The sequence below is a fragment of the Phascolarctos cinereus genome, unplaced genomic scaffold, assembly GCF_003287225.1.
Source record: "Phascolarctos cinereus isolate Bilbo 61053 unplaced genomic scaffold, phaCin_HiC Scaffold_1;HRSCAF=81, whole genome shotgun sequence".
NCBI classification, from domain to species: domain Eukaryota; kingdom Metazoa; phylum Chordata; class Mammalia; order Diprotodontia; family Phascolarctidae; genus Phascolarctos; species Phascolarctos cinereus.
In genome coordinates this window covers 59,391,265-59,410,199 of record NW_027555514.1, presented here as the reverse complement: position 1 = coordinate 59,410,199, position 18,935 = coordinate 59,391,265, and the positions used below count along the sequence as shown (strand labels likewise).

Genomic DNA, 18,935 nt, shown 5'->3' with positions numbered 1-18,935 from the left:
AATTGTGAATCACATTGAGTTTTTACATTAATTATCTTCATCTTTCGTTTGAAAATACAGCTTTCAAGTACATGATCTATTTTTAAGAAACTATTATTAAAGATACAGGTGTTTTATTTTTTAATATGATTTGCATTTTTAAATGTTTCTAAAAATGTTAATATCTACTTAGGACTGATGTTCTAATGAATGGAGGCAGCTGGGGGGTGCACTGGGTATAACACTCCTACTCAGGATTGTTGTCAGGGTCAAATGAGATATTTGTGAGACACTTAGCACAGTGTCTGGCACGTGCTAGGCACTACATAACTAATAGCTGTTGTTATTATTATTATATTTTAAAAGTGCTTTTCAAACTTTAAAGCACTATACAAATGGTTATTATTATTATATGTTTCATTGTTTTAGCAGAAAAAAATAGCAACCTACCTGCTGGAGTTTACAATATCAGTAAACAGAAATTTGAGGTCATTTTGACAAAATTGTTTTAGTCATCTTAAATAATGTATTTATAATTAAACTTCCAGATTATTAGTGAAAAGTGTGCTTCTTCACCTCCTAAAAGGCAAGGCCGTTTCCACCACTAGCAGTTATTATTCTTTTAACAATGTCACTTTCCTCATCACCTGAAATGACCTTGCCCTCCCATCTAAGCCAGCTTTTGCTTTCCCACAGGAATGGTTAGGCTTTCCGAACTCAAATCCACAGCCCAGAACTCCAGGCCCACAAAAGCCGCCGTGACTTTGTCAGACCACCTCATCACTCAGAGAGAAGAGAGAGAGGTGGCGGAGGAGGTCGAGGACCACGGAGACAGCCTAGGAGATCCGAGCGAAACGATGATGCCCGAAACCAGGCAGCGGAGGCGCAAACCAGCCAGCTCCACCATGAAGGAAGAGGCAGAGGAAAGGTCCAGAGGAAAGAGGCAGAAAGACTTTGACATCAACGAACAGGACGAGGCCAGCGACGAGGAGGAGGCAGGAGGAGAGTGCGGAGCCGCCCTCTGGCTGAAGAGCTGTGGACGCAGAACCAGCAGAAGCTCCTGGAACTGGCTCTACAGCAGTACCCAAAGGGCACGTCGGACCGTTGGGACAAGATCGCCAAGTGTGTGCCAGAGAAGTCTAAGGTCAGTTACCGGGGAGGGGAGGGGAGAGGCCGACACTGCCTTCAGTACTGAATGGAGGAAACTGTGTAGTTAGGGCCAATTCTATCATCTGTCATTTCTCTCTTCTATTTAGAGCTAACTACTTATTTTTCTATAAATAGCCAACTCTATTATTACTCATCTGTTACTTTTCCATATCTTTCTATGTGCTTGTTATGGCTCAGTTAATTAGAGCATAATGTTAATGAAGTCAAGGTCATGGGCTCAGTCCTCTTACAGACCAGTTGCTTGCTGACAGAGAACACCATTTAGAAAACTTTACTCTAGATAGCATCCCTAATTCCCACCCCATTACCCCTACAGACACACACCATGATAGGCCATCTTGTGAATATACGCAGCTGTTCATAAGCACAACCATCAGGAGGAATCAATGTAAGGCAATGCAAAGAATGAGGTGTTAGAGACCAGAAGACCTGCGTTCAAATCCCAGCTTTGCCACTTACTACTTTTGTGTCTGTGAACAAGTTATATGATGTCTCTGGGCCTCAGTTTCCTCATGTGAAAATGAAGGCGTGTGCTAGATCAAGGAATTTTAATCTCAAACCCATGAACTTTAAAAAAGATCTATTTGATAGCAGCATTTTGATATAATTGGTTTCCTTTGTAATCCTGTGCATTTAAAAATATGTTTCTGAAAAGGGGTCCATAGGTCTCACCAGACTTCTGCCAAAGGGGCTTAGGACACAAACAATCCTTAAGAGCCCCTGGACTAGTTAGAGGATCCTCCCTGCTCTAAAATCTAAGGTCAGCCCTGCTACAAAATGCCGGAAAAAGTCAGATATGTTATCATCTTCTTTGAAAGCACTAGGTGTGTGCAGTGAAAACACAATTTCTTACAAAATCACAAGACTTGAATCCAACTCTCAGGATCCCTGTACCTCAGAGAGTATCCCCACAATCCTGATTGGTTCCCTGATGTAAATTAATTGTGGAACACCTAGTGGCAGAAGTTTGGGTCAGTGTTTTACTCTGTGACCAATGCCAGAATTAGTATTGTATCTCCAGTGTAGCTTCTGCAGCCCATGATATGGCTTAGCTAGCAACCTCCTACTTACTTCTTACCCTGTGAAGCTTCCCAGTTGTTCCCATCAGCCAAAATCCATCTGTACACGACTCCCACGTGGAGGATGTGAAAGAAGGAAACCCGTGGAAGGCCCTTATCTTGGGAATTCCCTTCCCCTCAGGAGCCAACAGTTCAGATCCATTGAGCTTTAGGGTGTGGTCTTTTCAATTTGGGTCTTTCTTGACACAAAGGGAGTCCCATGGGTGTTATTTATTGTAATAACTACTCTTTAGTTGTAGCTGTATTCAGAGACCAGACCGAGGCACCAGGAACACTTTCAGACACCAAAAACACAGATCTCTATTCTGTTGGATGTGCCTATCACTTAGCAGCCTCTGGGCAAATTGATGTTCATTTAAATTCTTGGTTTGGTTTTGTTTTTTTTTTAATTGAAATTCTGTGTTAGAAAAGTCTAGCTTGTGGCCCCGTACACGTCTAAGTGCAGAGACCCATGCTTAAAAAAGTTGACGCTGGTGGTTGAGCCAAACTGGGAGACTCAGATTTGTCCAGTCCAGCCCCCTAGTTTATCAGAACTAAATTATTTGTCCCTTTGCCTGACATCTGTCAGCATCTGTCTGTGACTCACTTATAAGAATAAGCAGGCATATTTGCATTTTTGATTAGTTCACACTGGTTTAGAAACAGGGAGCTGGTCATGCTAACCTCTGTAGATGAAAAGACTCAGAAGCTCACTCAGCATATTGACATTTTCAGTCCACAGCTAGAGTTTTCCTCTTAAAGCTGGTTTGTTCATTCACCTTAAAGTGTTGGGCATAGGACCAGGCTGCTCAGGAGGTTGCTGATTGCCCTCCCTATCGTCCAAATAGCCTGACAATGGACCCCAAAGAGTGAAGTCTGGACAGGGAGGAGAGCTCAGAGCTACGAATGTGACTGGAAGTTAACTGGGCCAAGCTCCATATCAGTGCTTCCTTCCTAGCCATTGTAGGTGGGGAATAACTGCTTTCTCTATGACACAGGATGCTAGTTACTTAGGGGAGGACAGTCCTCAAAAAATGCTGCGTTCACACATAAAATTCAAATCCATTTCTTATTCAAGAATTTATTTGTATTAGGTTTTCTTTTTAGTTATGACATAATGGATTCTGGAGAGGCTTCAGATATTAAACTTTATGGGGCAGCTAGGTGGCACAGTGCCTCGAAGTCAGGAGGACCTGAGTTCAAATCTGGCCTCAGACCAAACACTTGACACTTACTAGTTGTGTGACCCTGGGCAAGTAACTTAACCCCAATTGCCAAAAAAAAAATTAAAATTAAAAAATTAAAAGAAGATACTAAGCTTTATATTGGAAAATACTTATGTAAAACCATAAAACTGAAACTAAGTCAAAGGTTTGGGGGAAGGGAATTGAACAGTCAGGCATTCCCACCCTGCAGCAGCCAATATAATGACCCAAAAGAGATAAAAACCAGGTTTTGCCAGGGCCTGAACTGTGTGGGATCTCCTCTAACCCCTGCTTAGCTGAGAGTGTTTTTTAGCAGAAGCAGAGTGGGCCCTGGTTAACACTCTGACCTTGCCAGAAAGCGGCCTAGTTCCTACAGTGGCAGTGTTGATAACCAGTGAGGATCATCTGAGGCATAGATATTACTGAATGGAATCTTGCCTTTTTTCTCCCCCCCGATGAACAAATGGACATTTTCTTTCCCCTCCATCTCTTCTCCAGTAAGGAGCTGAGGTCTGGAGGTACAATTTTACAAAGTGACTGTGTGAGGGAAGCTTGCATCTGAATCCAGCATTTCTTGAGCCCCCACAGGTGGAAAACCAGGTACAGTCCATAGGAGTTAGGCGCTGTCAAGAGATCCCTTATTTCTAGCACTTCTTTTGTCAGAGGGATCAGGGACACTGTGCTGATCATCAAGAGCAGGAGGATTCTAGTTAGCAAGTAGAGACCAGCACAAGTGCTTGCTACAAGCAGTCCACAGCACAAAGAACCGTGCCACACTCAGGCCTCCCGTAGGAGGCTTAGTGGTCAGCAGACCGCAAGGCCAGGGAAACTGGAGCTCTGCCCCAGACCGTCAGACTCTTTAGGGTACCACCTGCCCCGTCCCGAGGCCCCCTCTCTCCTTCCAGTCCATACCAAGGCCACTAGCCCTCTAGCAGGGAAGAAAGCTACCTTCACCTTAGGGGCAGAGATCACTAGTGCCAGCTCTCCATCCCAGTTGTTCTGGGGTAGAGATAGACTACAAATGGGAAAATCAGTTAGTGGATGAGAGCCAGGAGGCAAGGTCTGGAAGAAGATGGGGAAGAGAAGGGACTCTAGTTTTATGTTTACGTGTAAGGTCCATAGGATTTAAAGAGATCCTCTCATCTAACAGCCTCAATTCTACATACGTGGGAGATGAACTCAGAGGGGGTAAAGAGCAGCACCAGTCTAGATCCAAATCCCCATCCCGTGACTGCAGCCAAGCTCTCTGACACCATCTTGGCAGAATGTACATGCCTTTTACGAAGCTCTTGGTAATGTGAAGTAAGAATAATAACAACGAACTGACCTTCACACACACACACACACACACACACACACACACACACACACATTTTGGTGCTCACTTGCCCCTCCCTCCTCAGGGAGACATAAACCAAGCTGTGTCCCGTCCCCGTCCCCGTCCCCCCACCCCCCCGGCAGTCATGCCCATTTGCTTTGATTTCATCCATAGCCTGCTGCCCGTTGTGAGAATGATTGGCAGGAACTTGGGCTGTCCTTTCCCTCAGGCATCCTCCTCTGGCTCCCCTCCTTCTTGGCCAGAGGTCTAGGAAGAATAATCTATATCCTCCACTGCGCTGCGCTCTCTACTCCCCCCACTGGCCCTTTACCGTCAGGCATGAGTCCTCACTGCTGTGGTGCGCCTTCTCTCCTTCCAAGACTGCAGCCGTTGGCTCTACGCGGATGGCCCCTTGGGCTCCAGTCTAACTGCCTGTGGGATACCTTCCCCCAAACCTTCCCCTGACGCCTCAAAAACTAAGCTTAGTGCCTTTTGCCCAGAACGTGGCAAGCCTTCTCACTTCCCTCCGTGTTTTAAATGCTACTGCCATTTTCCTGGTCAGCCAGGTTTGCAAGCTTGGACTTACCCTTAACTCCCCCCGCCTCCAATCAGTTGCCAAGTTCTGTTATTTGTACCCAAAAAATATTTCTCTCACCCTCCCCTCCTGTCCACACTGGTCACTTTCCTTCTAGTCCAGGCCCTTGATACCTCTGGCCCAGGGCTGGGGAACCTGCAGCCTCGAGGCCACATGAGGCCCTCTAGGTCCTCAAGCGCAGCTCTTTGACTGAATCCAAACTTCACAGAACAAATCCCCTTAAGAAAAGGGTTTGTTCTGTAAAACTTGTAAAAACAGCCTGGCTTCAGTCCTTCTCTCCGGGCCTCTCACACACTAACCCTCTAGAAGAGCCAGAGTGGACTGGGACTTTGTGTCGCCTGATCTGTCCCGTCCTTTCCCACCTCCGTCTCTTTTTGCTCCCCCATCTGTCACCCATTCCTGGAATGGTCTTAGCCTACATTGTTGCCTGTTGAAAATCTTCCCTTACTTCAAGGCCTACTTCAGGTACCACCTCTTCCAGTCCCTGTTCCTCCTCCTCCCTCTACTCTTAGGCATCTTTTTGGACATATTCCAAATATGTGTTTTATACGTATTTCTGTATTTGTCTTGTTTACTTACTAGATTGTAAGCTCCTGAAGGGCAGGGGCTGCTTGTTTTTATCCTTATCTCCTAGCATAGATAGTACACTACACATAACAGGTGATTGATAAACATTTGTTAAATTTGAATTTCCAACTTGACCTGTAAAGGGCTGAATTCATGATGTTTGTCTCAGTAGAAACTGGATAGAAGGTGTAAAATCATACTTGGATGGGAAAGTAAATATCTTCACCTTTCTCCCTACAGGAAGAATGTGTGGCTAGATACAAGCTGCTGGTTGAACTAGTACAAAAGAAAAAACAAGCCAAAAGCTGAGTCTTCTGGAAAGAAGAATCGTCCTTTCATTTTCCAGAACGAACGAATATTTTAAATGTCATCTGCAGTGATTTGCATTTTTGTACCTCAGTATTTCTATACGTCATGTGCCTTAGTAAAAGAAAATACCAATAAATCTTATGCCGTCTTGCTTAAACATTGACTGTGTTAAAGAAGCTAAACTGTATTTTTGCATTTGGAGAACTATTTATCTAACACTTCATTGTAAAGAGTCAACTGTTTTGGAAAAATTCAGACCAATCATTTCCCACTGGTTTAAGACTGTGTTTGTGTGTTTGTGTGTGTGTGTGCGTGTGTATGCGCATGCGCAAGCATGCATCATGCCAGTGTGAAAAGGAATGTATGTAAACAATAAACCAATATGTGTTAAAAAATGTGTTTCATACAAGCCATGGACATCCTTGAAACACTAACTGATTAGTATCTTTTTCAGACCATGAGAAGATGATCTGACAACTTTATAAAAGCCCAGGCCCTCGGCCAGACATGTGATAGGGTGCATGCCATGGTCTGTGAGCTCAGGATGGGGTCTCCATGGCTTTGGTAGTAGGACTGGATAAGGTCTTCAGCAAACAATTAGGTTTCAAGGTACCATCAGCAGAAATGATGTTATACCACTTAGTAACTCACCCTCCTGGTTCCTGGCCCATTCAGGATATAGTTAGTGGTCATTTGTTAGAGTTACACATGGATGCTTTCTCTGCACTGTGTCCCATTAGTCTCTCACCAGTGTTTTTCTCTTCATCCCATTCTCAGAATGCTGACCCAATCTGCCAGCACCCTCCTCCCTACCCACACAGTTCCCATGCTCTCTGGATGAATGAATGACTAGGGAGTTGACTGGCATGGTTGTGCTCCACCAACCTCCTGGATGCCCTCTACGGCACAGGAAATGTGCTGAGCAGGGCTAAGCACATCCAGTTAGAGAACTAGACAGCTGCCGAGACCCGGGCCCACCCAGCAGCTGGAGGTCCAAGCTTGACCAGGCAGTGAAGCCCTGTGGACAGTGCACTCTGCATGTTAGGAAAAGAGACATCAGTAATGGGGCAAAGGCAAATGAAAAGTCCGATGTCTTTACACATTCAGCCAGTTATCTTCTGCTTTTATCTGGTAGGTATTTTAACTGTAGGCAAGGACACAGACTTACAGGACAAGCACCGGAAAGGAAATCAGAGATCAAGAGCCTCTCATTTCAAATGAGGAAACTCGGACCCAGAGACATGAAGCAACTTCCCCTGCTCAAAGAAACTGGTGAAGCCATTTAAGGCCTACGACCATTCCTCTCTGGGGAAGATGGTTTCCTTTTTTCACACTTGCTCCTGAGTGACTTCACAAAAGATGGGAGTAGAAAAGTCAAGGTTGTTATCCAGAACAAAGAGGTCAAACAAGGATGCTGTAGTTCTGTCAGAAGAAAAGCTGCATGTTCTTGTTCCCCGAGGAGAATGGCCATTACCTTAACCTGTCTGCCCCTGGCTGAAGGAGCAGCTGGCCAGGAGGGCAGTCCTTCCCTTCATTCCTTGCTCCTCAGGCTCTTAAGCACACTGACTAATCACAGAAACAATCTCCATTCATACATGACATCTCAGTCTTTAGAGCAATCTTTAAAACATCATAATTCCTTCCCTCTCTAAATGCTGATTCTTTCCCTTTTCCTTTTCACAACCCTGGACCACTGAACAGGTTTGGTTAAAAATCCTTGCAATTCTCAAAGACCTAAACCTTGCCTTAGAAGAAATTGAGTCTGTTCCACTCACAGTGGCAAATGCTGCCGAATGCCTAGAGGGTTAGAACCATGTTGTGTAATGCTTGGCGATGTTCTTTTTCATCTGGGATAGGATCTTTGCACCTGCTCTTCTAAGAATGTTTTGTTATTAAAAATTCAGGTTTTTGCTCATCTGTAGACCACACTGACCTAATTCTTCTGATGTTGGGCCCACTTCAAATATGCATTTTTGATCTCTCCTCAATCTATATGCTTGGCAAACGTCCTGACCTACTACATGTTTCAACCAGAAATGCTTACACCGTGGTCCCTTCTCCATAACTGATACCTTTTCATAGTCTGTCCTCCAAAGGAAAGTGAAAGAAAGAAGTTTCCTTTTGTAAACTTTTAAGGAACATCAAAGGCTGTGTCTTCCCCTAAAGTCCTCTGATATCTGAGGCACAGAACAAGTATTTAATAAATGCTTTTTCACTGTTAAGCCAAAAGGCTCTTGAAAAACTATAAACTGCTCCCATCACTACCTGTTTTCAGGGATGGTTTCATCCCACCAAGAAATGTATCCCAAAGCTAATTCTGGAAATTTTCTCCCAGATTCCACATCTTACAGCCTTCAGTAAATGCCTCTAACTTAGAGGGAGCCAGCAAACAGAATTCATGTGCAGCAGAGGCCTGGGGACTCCTGGGGGAACCTGAGATGCCCTAAGAGGATGGCTAAGAGGCATAGTTATATTTCATTTTTGTTTGGTGTGCCAAGAGGGTCTGCAGTTAGAAGGGGTTATTAAAATCTTTCTAACTGTTCCTATCTCCTTTTCCTTTCTCTTTCTAGGGAACATTGGAATAGCTCACGAGCCCCTCCTCCCACCCCCAGGGAAGGCTGGTAATACTGAGAGCTCTAAGTGGTCTGAGAGTGACGGCTTCTGTCAGCAAAGTGTTGATGGTTGTTTGTCCCAATACAAAACCTTTTCTATCGAACTGGATTTTGCAGATGACTCATCCTCGGGGAGATTGTCCGTCCTTCCCCCACAGTCCCATAGCCATTGTCAAGAAATGGAAGTGAGGTGAATTTAAGATTCCTTATAGGAATCTACAAAACAACAACATTGAATTGGATTATTTAGTCTGGCAAACTAGAGGCCTCTAATTAATGGTTCTAAAGCTTCCTGAATTGTGGATTTGAGAAACAAAGGCTGCAGATCCATGGCTTCCTTTTTATAAAGCAGACACCTAGATTTGCAGCATTGGTGTAGGGGCCTCAAAGGTGTCTGTTTGATTATGTGAACATCATTGAACGCCCTCAGCCCCACCAAACATCCCACTCCGAAGCGCTGGCCTGGGCGTCAGACGTCCTCTGTTCTAGACCTCGGCTGTCATTTCTAGCCACGTGACAATAATGATAGTAACTACCATTTATAGAGCACTCACTGCCAGGCACTGTACCAAGTGCTTTGCAATATAACAAGTCTGGGGGAGACAGGGGCTGTTTTTTAATCCCCATTTTACAGATGAGGAAGCTGAGGCAAACAAGAGGTTAAGTGACATTGCCGAGGGTCACACAGCTATCTGAGGCCAGATTTGAACTTAGGTCTTCCTGACTCCAGGCCCAGCGCTCTATCCACTGTACCACCTGCTTGACCTTTGGCAAGTTATTGATTATTCTTTCAATACTTCAGTACCATGATGTATCTTGTAGGTATCTTGTCTCCCTACCAACACAGGCCACCGCCACTGTGTATTAGTAGGTTTAGACAAGTTGCTGCAGCCAAAACAAAAACAAAAACAAAAACAAAAAACCCCCACCATTATCCTGTGTTCTGCTTGGTTATGAACCTCTCCAAACGTAGCCAGGCCAGTTCTCTGACATTCAATCAAATGTCCAGCATTTGTTAAGAACCGGCTATGTTCCAGATATTATGCTGGGTGTCAGAATTCTATAGTCGAAGCCTTTCCAGCTTGGTAGGACTTTCCAGAGCATAGGTCCTGCTGGCAACACTGTCGAAAACCCAGGGTAAGGAGGTAAAGCCAGGATGTCAGAGTAGCAGGAAGCAGGACAACCAGCTCCCAGCCCCAAATCCTCCAAACAACATGCGGAAAAGGGAGCAAACCACATCCTGATGGGAAATCCAGAAGTCACAGTGAATCATTTTTCCAGCCCAGGTTGCCACCGAGAGGTCTTGCAGACAGTGTTGATGAGGGCTGCCATGCAGAGAAATCCAGGCCAGGCCGGGGAGAGGCTGTGCACCAGAGGAGAAGAGGGCTGCACTTGGCCATCCAGTGGGAATGGGTGCCAACTGGAAGCTTCATTGCCCACTACCCATTCCCAGTTCACAGACAGGGCAGACGAGGGAGAGCATCCGCACCCAGGGATGGTGTTCTGTTCCAGGGTCATTTCAAGACAAGAGCAGATTCATAAGAAAGCAGCAATAGGGTGGTTCAGATCATAAGAGTGGAGCAGAGTACCAATTCCTCCTAGCCCATACTAAAACCTGTGGAGGAAAAATCAAGGCCCATGAATCCCAGACCAAAGGAAAGCCTGAAATTCTATTGCTCTGAACCAGCAGAATTTCCCAGCTGGCTCACAGTGGTGAGTCCAGCAGCAAGCTAGTGTTGCTCAGACCCAAACCAACATCGGGAACTTGCAGAGCTCAGACCAGGGAGGCAGCCATCTGACTTTACCCTGGGTCAGACCACTCTGGAAACACTAGAAGCTTGCAGGTCCCAAGCCTGAACTTTCCCAGGGATCTCAGAATAAACACAACACTCAGTACCCCCAAGAAAGTAGCAACAAGAAGAGCCCTATTCTCCCCTCCATTGGTGTCTAAAAGCCTAGTCCTAATATCAAGTTTGAGGCAGCAAGAATGAGAATCTGAGGGGGTGCCCCTCGTTCAGAATGGCTGAACAAGTTAGAAATGTGATGGACCACTACGCTGGAAGAAATGATGGAGAGGATGGATTCAGAAAAAAACTCAGAAGACTGGTATGAACTGATGCAGAAAGAAGTGAATAGAACTAGAATACCAATTTATCTGATGACACGAATACAAAGAAAAACCACTTTGGAAGAATGAGGAGCTCTGATCAGAGAAATGACGGACCACAGTTCCAGAGGGCTAATAACAAAACAAGTCACTCCCTTTCTGAAAGAGAAGAGAAGTGAAGAACTCAGGGTGCAGAATGAGACATGTACTTTTTTGGACATGACTAATGTAGACATTTATTTTGTTTGACTATACATGGGTTTTATTTTTCTTTCATTCACAATAAGGGGTGGGGGGGAGTGAATTAGGGTGGGAGGCAGAGAAAGCAGATTTTTGCCGATTGAAAAAAAATATCTAATTTTTAAAAGCCAAGGGTCACCTCCATGCATCAGAGTAGGACTTCAGTGGAAGATTATTAGCAGTAGTATTATTAAATTCATAGTTGTTATTCCCTAAAGCTACACTTTCAGATTTGATTTCCATCTCAGTCACTTGTAAAAACAAAACCGCTATTTCTCTCCTGGCTGGGGCTGTCCCCATCTCTAAGTCACCTGTAAACTCAGTCGTGATAATACGGTTACATGGCGGGCCAACCCCGTGGTCTTTGTTTTGGCAACATTCCCAGTCCCTTGTTTGAATAAACTACTTGGCCTTCAGCCTTAGCCTCGATTCACTTGGGAGACTGGATTATTACCCTGTAAAACTGAGAGGTTACAATCATTTTCCCTCTGGTTCAGGAGAAGGAAATGCTCCTTGTAGAATACAAAGTAGAAACCACTTCATCAATCTGATTTGTAGGAAAGACTGCTAATTTGGGAGGAGGGGAAAAGAACCCTTCTTCCAAAAGTCTGAGACAGGCCCAGGCAGCTTTTCTGCATTGTCCTTGTTTGGGATGTCTGCTGGCCTTATTGAAATGCATATGTTGGGGGAGATTTGATTTGGGGATGCATAATTGCAATTCACCAAAAAATTAATGAGAAATGCATGGGGCTGAGAAAGAGTTAAAGTTATGGCCCCAGAGCTGACACCAGTCAGAGGGTTCCCCCTTCCCCATCTGTGTGATGTTGCTTTGGCCTGGAAGCAATATTAAACCAGCATCTCTAAGACATATTTCTTTAGATGTTGAGTCTAAATCCTTCCGGGATTTTTTTAAAGGCACAAAGACACCAGGACTGCAGCAGCAGATTTTGAGAAACTTCTAAGGGAAGCCAACCCACCAACACCAGAGTGGCCAGGAGAGAGGCAGCAGGAGTTGCTGCCCAGCTATCTCTCTTGGACAACTGTAATGGGTGTATCTTTCTAGGATTATTATTCTTATCAGATTTTCAACAATAATCATATCCCATTTTCACTTAAGATTACTTTACCTGCAATTCCCATTTCTCTAAATGGAAGTGACTTAATTGGCCAGCATCCCCATATCCTAATCAGTGAGGAAATAGAGAAAAATCTGAGTGGAACAGATCCCCTCCTGTCATTCAGATTAAGAAAAACATCAGGTCGTGGGGCTGCCATGCCTGCAAAATGCATCATCTAGTGGCCAGCTTTCTGAAGACTCCCCTAGACTAGAAATGGACTGTTTCAAGATGGTAGGACCTGGGGGCAGCTAGGTGGCACAGTGGATAGAGCACCGGCCCTGGATTCAGGAGGACCTGAGTTCAAATATGGCCTCAGACACATAACACTTACTAGCTGTGTGACCCTGGGCAAGCAATTTAACCCCATTGCCTAACCAAAAAAAAAACCAAAACAACCTCAAGATGGTAGGACCTGACAGAGTTTGTGCCCCATAGCTGGGCGAGTCTTTCGTGTTTGCCACAATGAAGCATTGGGCATCGTGGAATCATGGAGTTAAAGCTGGAGGGTTCGTTAGAGATCGTTTGACTCAGTCTCCTCATTTTCTAGACAAGGAAACAGGCCCAAGAAAGATTAATTGGCTTGTCCAAGGCCATTCAGGTGCTGAGGGGTAGAACAAGTTCTCTGACTCCAAAGCCAATACAACACACCGCCTGGCTGATTTGCTGCAGAGAATTTTTTTTTTGAGAATTAAGGGTAAATTATTGGCTTCTGTGTTTACCAAATGACTCTGGTCCCAATCTGTTCCATGAAAACAGGATTTTACTCTTGTCAAACAGCAGTTTTGAGACCCTTTTACATGGTCTTAGTTTCCCTTCTTAGGTGAGCTTTAGAAATTCCTAGTAGAAGGGTCTTGAAAAGGGAACTCTGCAAGAACAGGTCTGTACAGTCATGACCGGATCACTAGGTTTGCTGTGCTTCTGCTTGTCTTAATCCCAGAAGACTGGTCAGACCTGGTACTTTGAAGGGGGGTGGGTAGAAGAACCCAGATCTTCAGGGTCGATGCCTTGCTCCCTTCCACAAGGCTTCCGCCATCAAGAGTCCAAGGGGGAGCACACCTCTTCTGCCCCAGAGCCCTTCAGAGGATTCCTTCTTGGCTTCTCATGTATGGCAATCATTGCTTGTCGCTCCTCTTGCTCCCAGAATGCCCTAGCCCTTAACTTCTTTCAGGAACCTTGAGTCTCCTGTGCTGCTTCTGGCCCATGCCAGGCTGTTGCCCAATTGTAGTTGAAGAGTCAATGCCCAGCTGGAAGGCAGTCAGGCACCATCACACTCCAGAGACAATTTCTTCCTCCCTTACGCTGGCCAGCATCTTATCTGTAACAGACACTAAGGAAAGGACAGACAGGAGGCCAGAGTCCTCAAGAGCCTGCACTTGGACTTGAGACTTGGCAATGGTTGGGAATATGGTGAATGTCCAAGGATAAAGGGCACCCTGCTCCCACCCTAAAGTCAGCAGGCACTATGATGGTGGATGCACAGCACTTCAGTCATTTAATAACTGCACTCAGACGAGGCACCACGCCGCTGAACAGAACACTTAATCGCTTTTAAGAATTAACTATTACACTTTGCTACAAGAGGTAATTGACTATGCAGAACAATTTTCACCCAGAGGGGAAAAAAAGGGGGTTGGTTTGGTTCTTAGTTTAAGATTTGCTCTACCAGTTCTAAATAGTTAGGTTTTAATCAGGTCAATACTCTATCTTTTCTGTGTACCGTTCCTGGAAATGGGTCAGACTTTGATCCAGGTGCCAACTCAAAGGAGCCTAAAGCTCCTACCAGCAGAGAAAGGGATATATGAACCATAAGAAAAAAAATCTGAAAAAAAGTCAACATTTTAGAATCTAAGAAGTTGTTAAAGAATCACCAGGGGAAGAGGAGAAAGGGTACTTTATGAAGCCAGAGCTAAAGGAACATTAGAAATCATTAATGAAGCAGGGCCCAGCCTTACAGTCTACTTAGCCAAAAAAGACGGAAAGTTAGTTCAAACTCTCAGAGGTGCATCCATCCAACCAGACGAGCATTTACATCTTCTCCAACGTAAAAAATGAAAGTCTTAAATCAGGATGAAACTCAAAATTGTCCTGAGTGTGTGTAAAGTTCTAGTCTTTCAGCCCCAAGCAAAAGGAGGGGAGGCTTCACTTGGCTTCCCAAACCAACAGACACAACTAGCTAATGAGTTAACTGTGTTGCCTCTAGAACCGCCAGGGACTAGCAAGTCTGAATGCTGGCTGACTGGTACCCTGGGAGCACAGCATCATGGCTGGAGTCCTCCCTGCTAGGCGGAGCAGAGATGGCCTGTTGGTTTGGAAGGAGGTCGTTCTAGGGAGATGCATAGAGAGAGAAAGTCTCCCAGAAGAGGGAAAAGTAACAGACACAAAAAAGGGCATAATGAAAGGATGAGGTGCCATTTGACCAAAAAAAAGGCTAATAACACACTGTAACTGAAATGTTAGGTCAAAGGTTTGGGGGAGGGGGGAAGCATGCACCTTATTTTGTTTAAAGAATTCTACATGGACATTTCAGCTGCTGGAAACACCTGTCTGTACTTGCTCTAGGGAGGAGATGAGGAGAGTGAAAAACACTGTTGTAACATGAATGCTACTGGTGCCAAAAATGTAAAATCTCCTAATTGGTCCGTCTGCTTCTTAAGGGAGCCAAATGAAAAACACCAGATGCATTAATCAGAGTATGGAAAAATAAAATAAAATAAACCCAATCAGAAAAAAACATTGGGTTTTTTTTTCATTAAACTTTAAGCTTTAGGAGGTTGCACCAAATAAAAATGTTGTGAGTTTATTTCTATATTATATCAGGTAACTTCTTTTGGGGTATTTTGTTGTGCATCCTCCACCACCACCCCCCAAAAAAATTGAACAACAGGGACAGGATTAAAGCATACAATCATAAAGAGAAATGAGCACAGGTCACTTAAGTTCAATGTACCTCTGATACTCAAACTGCCATGAATGGTCTTACCTTCCTAGGATGCTGCGAGCATTAATGAGAATGGTCTCCCAATCTTGAAATTATGTTCTTCTTCCAAGGAAATCGACCAGCATGTGTGGGCCAATCCTGTTTTCCATTTTCATTTTAAAGAACTGTACTATTCAGAAAGTAGGTTACTAATAGAAGAAAAACTCAGCAGTGAAGCAATAACACACATCCATGCTTCGCTTTCGGATAAAACCGTTCCCTCACAGCAGCTGTGAGGTAGGTTGTGCAAATATGCTCATGCCCATTTCACACAGAAGGACACTGAAAGTTGGACATGTAAAGTCACCCAGCTGGCTAAGTGTCAGAGCTGAGAATGGAACTAGTTTTCTAACTCCAAGTCCAGTGCTTTTCCTATTAGAGATCTCTATTATTTCAATGATTACCCAGAATGAATGCCATGCCAATCTTGGCTCCAAAGAGGAGATGAAGAAACACACCTCCCTCCATTCCTCAGGAAGGATTGAGGATGGACAATGGTTTTGTGGCATGCTGCACATGGCATCAGACGCAGCCTTTGTTGGGAAAGTGAAGATTCGATGGTGGAGTGAAATGTTAGGGGAAGGAGTGCCTATACTACAAAAGACATCAACAGTGCTTAAAAAAACAAAACTGTCATGCAAACAAGGTCAGCCAAACTTTTAAAAATGCATATCCTACCAGGAAATGAGTACTCTCTTGGCACGTACAGAATATATAGGGAAGAACTGTATAGCATGAAGAGGGATAGATGGGTTATCTTTTGTACCACAATGGAGGGTATATCCCCATTAAGGAGATACATTGAATTACTAAAGTGTCCTCCCAGGATAGAATTGTTTAAAAAAAGAAAAAAGCTCATTGGGTAGCCTAAAACATGTGACATCATTTGCTGAGAAATGCATAGCACAGGACTACATGAACATCGTATTCATCATCTTCTCATGGCCTCCCTCCTCTTCTCAACCTCTATCTCTACGCTTTTAAATTCTACACCTAGAATTCCAACTTGGGTTTTACTCTCTGCTACCAGGAAACCTATAGAACAAGTCACTAGTAGAAGAACAGTCTTGGACTGTTTTGAATGACATGTCATGGCTTCAAACACAATTTCAAACACCTAATATGTCATCTTGTCCTAACTAGCTCCAGGCCCCGGTTTCACTATTACTATAAAAAGCACCTCCATTATCTCAGTTGCTCAGGCTAAAACTTTGGTTTTTTACTCCTCCTTTTTCATCCCGCGTCTTGTCAAATACTCTTTGGAAACCTCCTTGTTCCACTGCCGTCACTGAGTCCAGGCTCTAATCACCTCACAGTGAGATGATTGGTACAGTCTTCTAGGTGGTTTCTTGGTCCCTGGTCTTCCCTCCTTCAGACAGAACTTGTGCATTGCTTTTGTCTTTCTAAAACATTGCTTTTATGTCACTGCCGTTGCTCAGAAATCCACAATGGCTCTGCCACTACCTATTCCAGAACATTAAAATTTTTTCTGTGCCAATTCCCATGATCCAGACTCAACCTACCTTCCCCATTTATGGCCCACTACTTTCTAGAAGTCAGATGTCTCCTCACTGGTCTCCCCCTCCCCCACTCCCTAGGACAGAATTGCTCACTTTGGTCCCCTACCTTTATTCATGCTGCTCTCTCAGCATCGAATGTCTCACTTTCCTCTTATCCAACTGGTCAAGTCTTGCCTATCCTTCAAGTCCAAATCCTACCTGTTCCATGATGTCTTCCCAATGTCTCTAACCAAACTCCCGGGTATCAGATGCCGTTCTGTCATGGGAACCAACATACCTCAGGCACCTAGTTTTCCAACCTCACTGTCATCCCCTACCTTTCCCTTTCCTTTGCCCATCAAGCACCACCACCACCACCACCAGCACCATCACCATCACCATATTTCTTACATTCATCAGTCACAGAATTTCAGAGTTGGAAGGGACCTCAGAGGCTGTTTCGTCTGTCCCATACTTGAAAAAAAGAATCCACACGACAACATATTGAATAAGTGGTTATAGAAACTTTGCTCAAAGACTCCCAATGTTCCCAAGACAGCCCCTTGCACCTTTGGTTGTTCTTTGTTTCAAGACTAAATTTAAGGGCAGCTAGGTGGTGCAGTGGATAGAGCACCAGCCCTCGAGTCAGGAGGACCTGAGTTCAAATTCGACTTCAGACACTTGACACTTATCAGTTGCATGGCCCTGGGCAAGCCACTCAACCCTGATTGCCTTAAAAAAAAAAAAGCCTAAATTTAGGAAACTTCCATACATCATTCCTCATTCCTCCCTCCCTCTGGGGTCAAGTGGAACAGGTCTAATTCCTTTCACATGACAACCCCTTACATACTTACATCCAGTTTTCGTGCCCCACCCCTTTATCTTCTCTTCTCCAGGCTAAACACACCCAGTTCTTTCAACTAATCTTCCTACAGCATGGACTCGAAGTCCTTAGCGATTCGAGTTGTCCTCTTCTGGGTGTGCTTGAGCTTATCAACATCAAGAAAAGGCCCGATGAAGCTGCATCCTAAGAACGATGCTTCTCGTAAAGCATTCGCTGCTATCGGCTACCAAATCACACGGATGAATTGTACTGAGCTTGCAGTCCATCAAGATTTCCAGATCTTTTTCAGCCAAATTACAGTCTGACCCTGCTCCCTCCATCTTGTGCGGGTTCATTTTAAAAAACCCACGTGTAAGATTTTTGCTGTAGATGTCAAGATAATTTTGGATGCTGAGTCCGTATTAGCTGTTCCTTCCATTTCTGCATTATCTTCAAATTGGAAAAAGATGCCATCTATGTCTTTATCCAGGTCCCAGGGCACTCCCCTGGAGACCTCCTTCCAAGCTGACATGGAACTATTCATGGCTTTTGAGTCTGATTGTTCTAGTCTTCCAAATCCATCTAATTGTACAATTAAATGTCTACATCTTTCCATTTTTCCCTCAAGAACAGAATGAAATATTTTCTCAACCTTTTGCTAAGATTTTGGTGAATCGTATCTACAACATTCCCCACCTCACTCCCCCACCCCACCCACCCACCTACACACATAACTGTCAATCTGGTAAACATGCATGAAAGAAAATAAGGTGAGTCTGACATGATCTCTCAGTTATGAAGCCAGGCTGTATCCTTACCAAGATGCCTACTAATCATTGCGTTAGTATCCCAGCCTAGAATTTCACCAAGAATCAAAGTTAAGCTCATTGATTTTCAAACTCTTCTGCTTTTTTAAATTGGGATATTTGTCATGAAGCCTTTCTGGATTCCCCCAGCCACTTAGTACTTCCCCCAAGCCCCTACCCTGCAAAAAATTTTGTCTGTTTTATGTGTACACACCCCTCCTATAGGTAAGATTGTAAACTCCCCAAGGGCAAAGTGTTTCACTTTTGTCATTGCACCCCCAGTCCCCAGCACCATAAGCTCTTAATAAATGTTGATTGACACTTTGTTAAGTGCCCCTAACCTCTGTTCCTAATTGACAGCCTGTCATTCCTGTTTTAAGCTGTGGCCCCCAAACACCAATCCTGTTCTTGTGAATTAGCTATTTACTTCCCAGATCAATTTTTTCTCTTCTGCCATCCCTTGTCTTCACTCACGTGGCCACCACTTCCAATTCAAGGCATCACTACTTCTCACTTGGACCATTACCAAAGTTTCATAATTGGACTCCCAGT

The 18,935-nt window shown here is 44.3% G+C and overlaps 1 protein-coding gene across 1 annotated transcript in view; it reads left to right on the top strand.

Annotated features, from left to right (window-relative positions):
* DNAJC1 (DnaJ heat shock protein family (Hsp40) member C1) overlaps positions 1 to 6,358 on the top strand; it is a 255,794-nt gene extending 249,436 nt beyond the window's left edge. Inside the window, 3 exon segments of the mRNA XM_020966879.2 lie at positions 676 to 977; positions 980 to 1,123; positions 6,133 to 6,358. Of these exon segments, the coding sequence (XP_020822538.1) occupies positions 676 to 977; positions 980 to 1,123; positions 6,133 to 6,201 (515 nt within the window). The 3' untranslated portion in view covers positions 6,202 to 6,358.
* Positions 6,359 to 18,935: the final 12,577 nt, after the last annotated feature.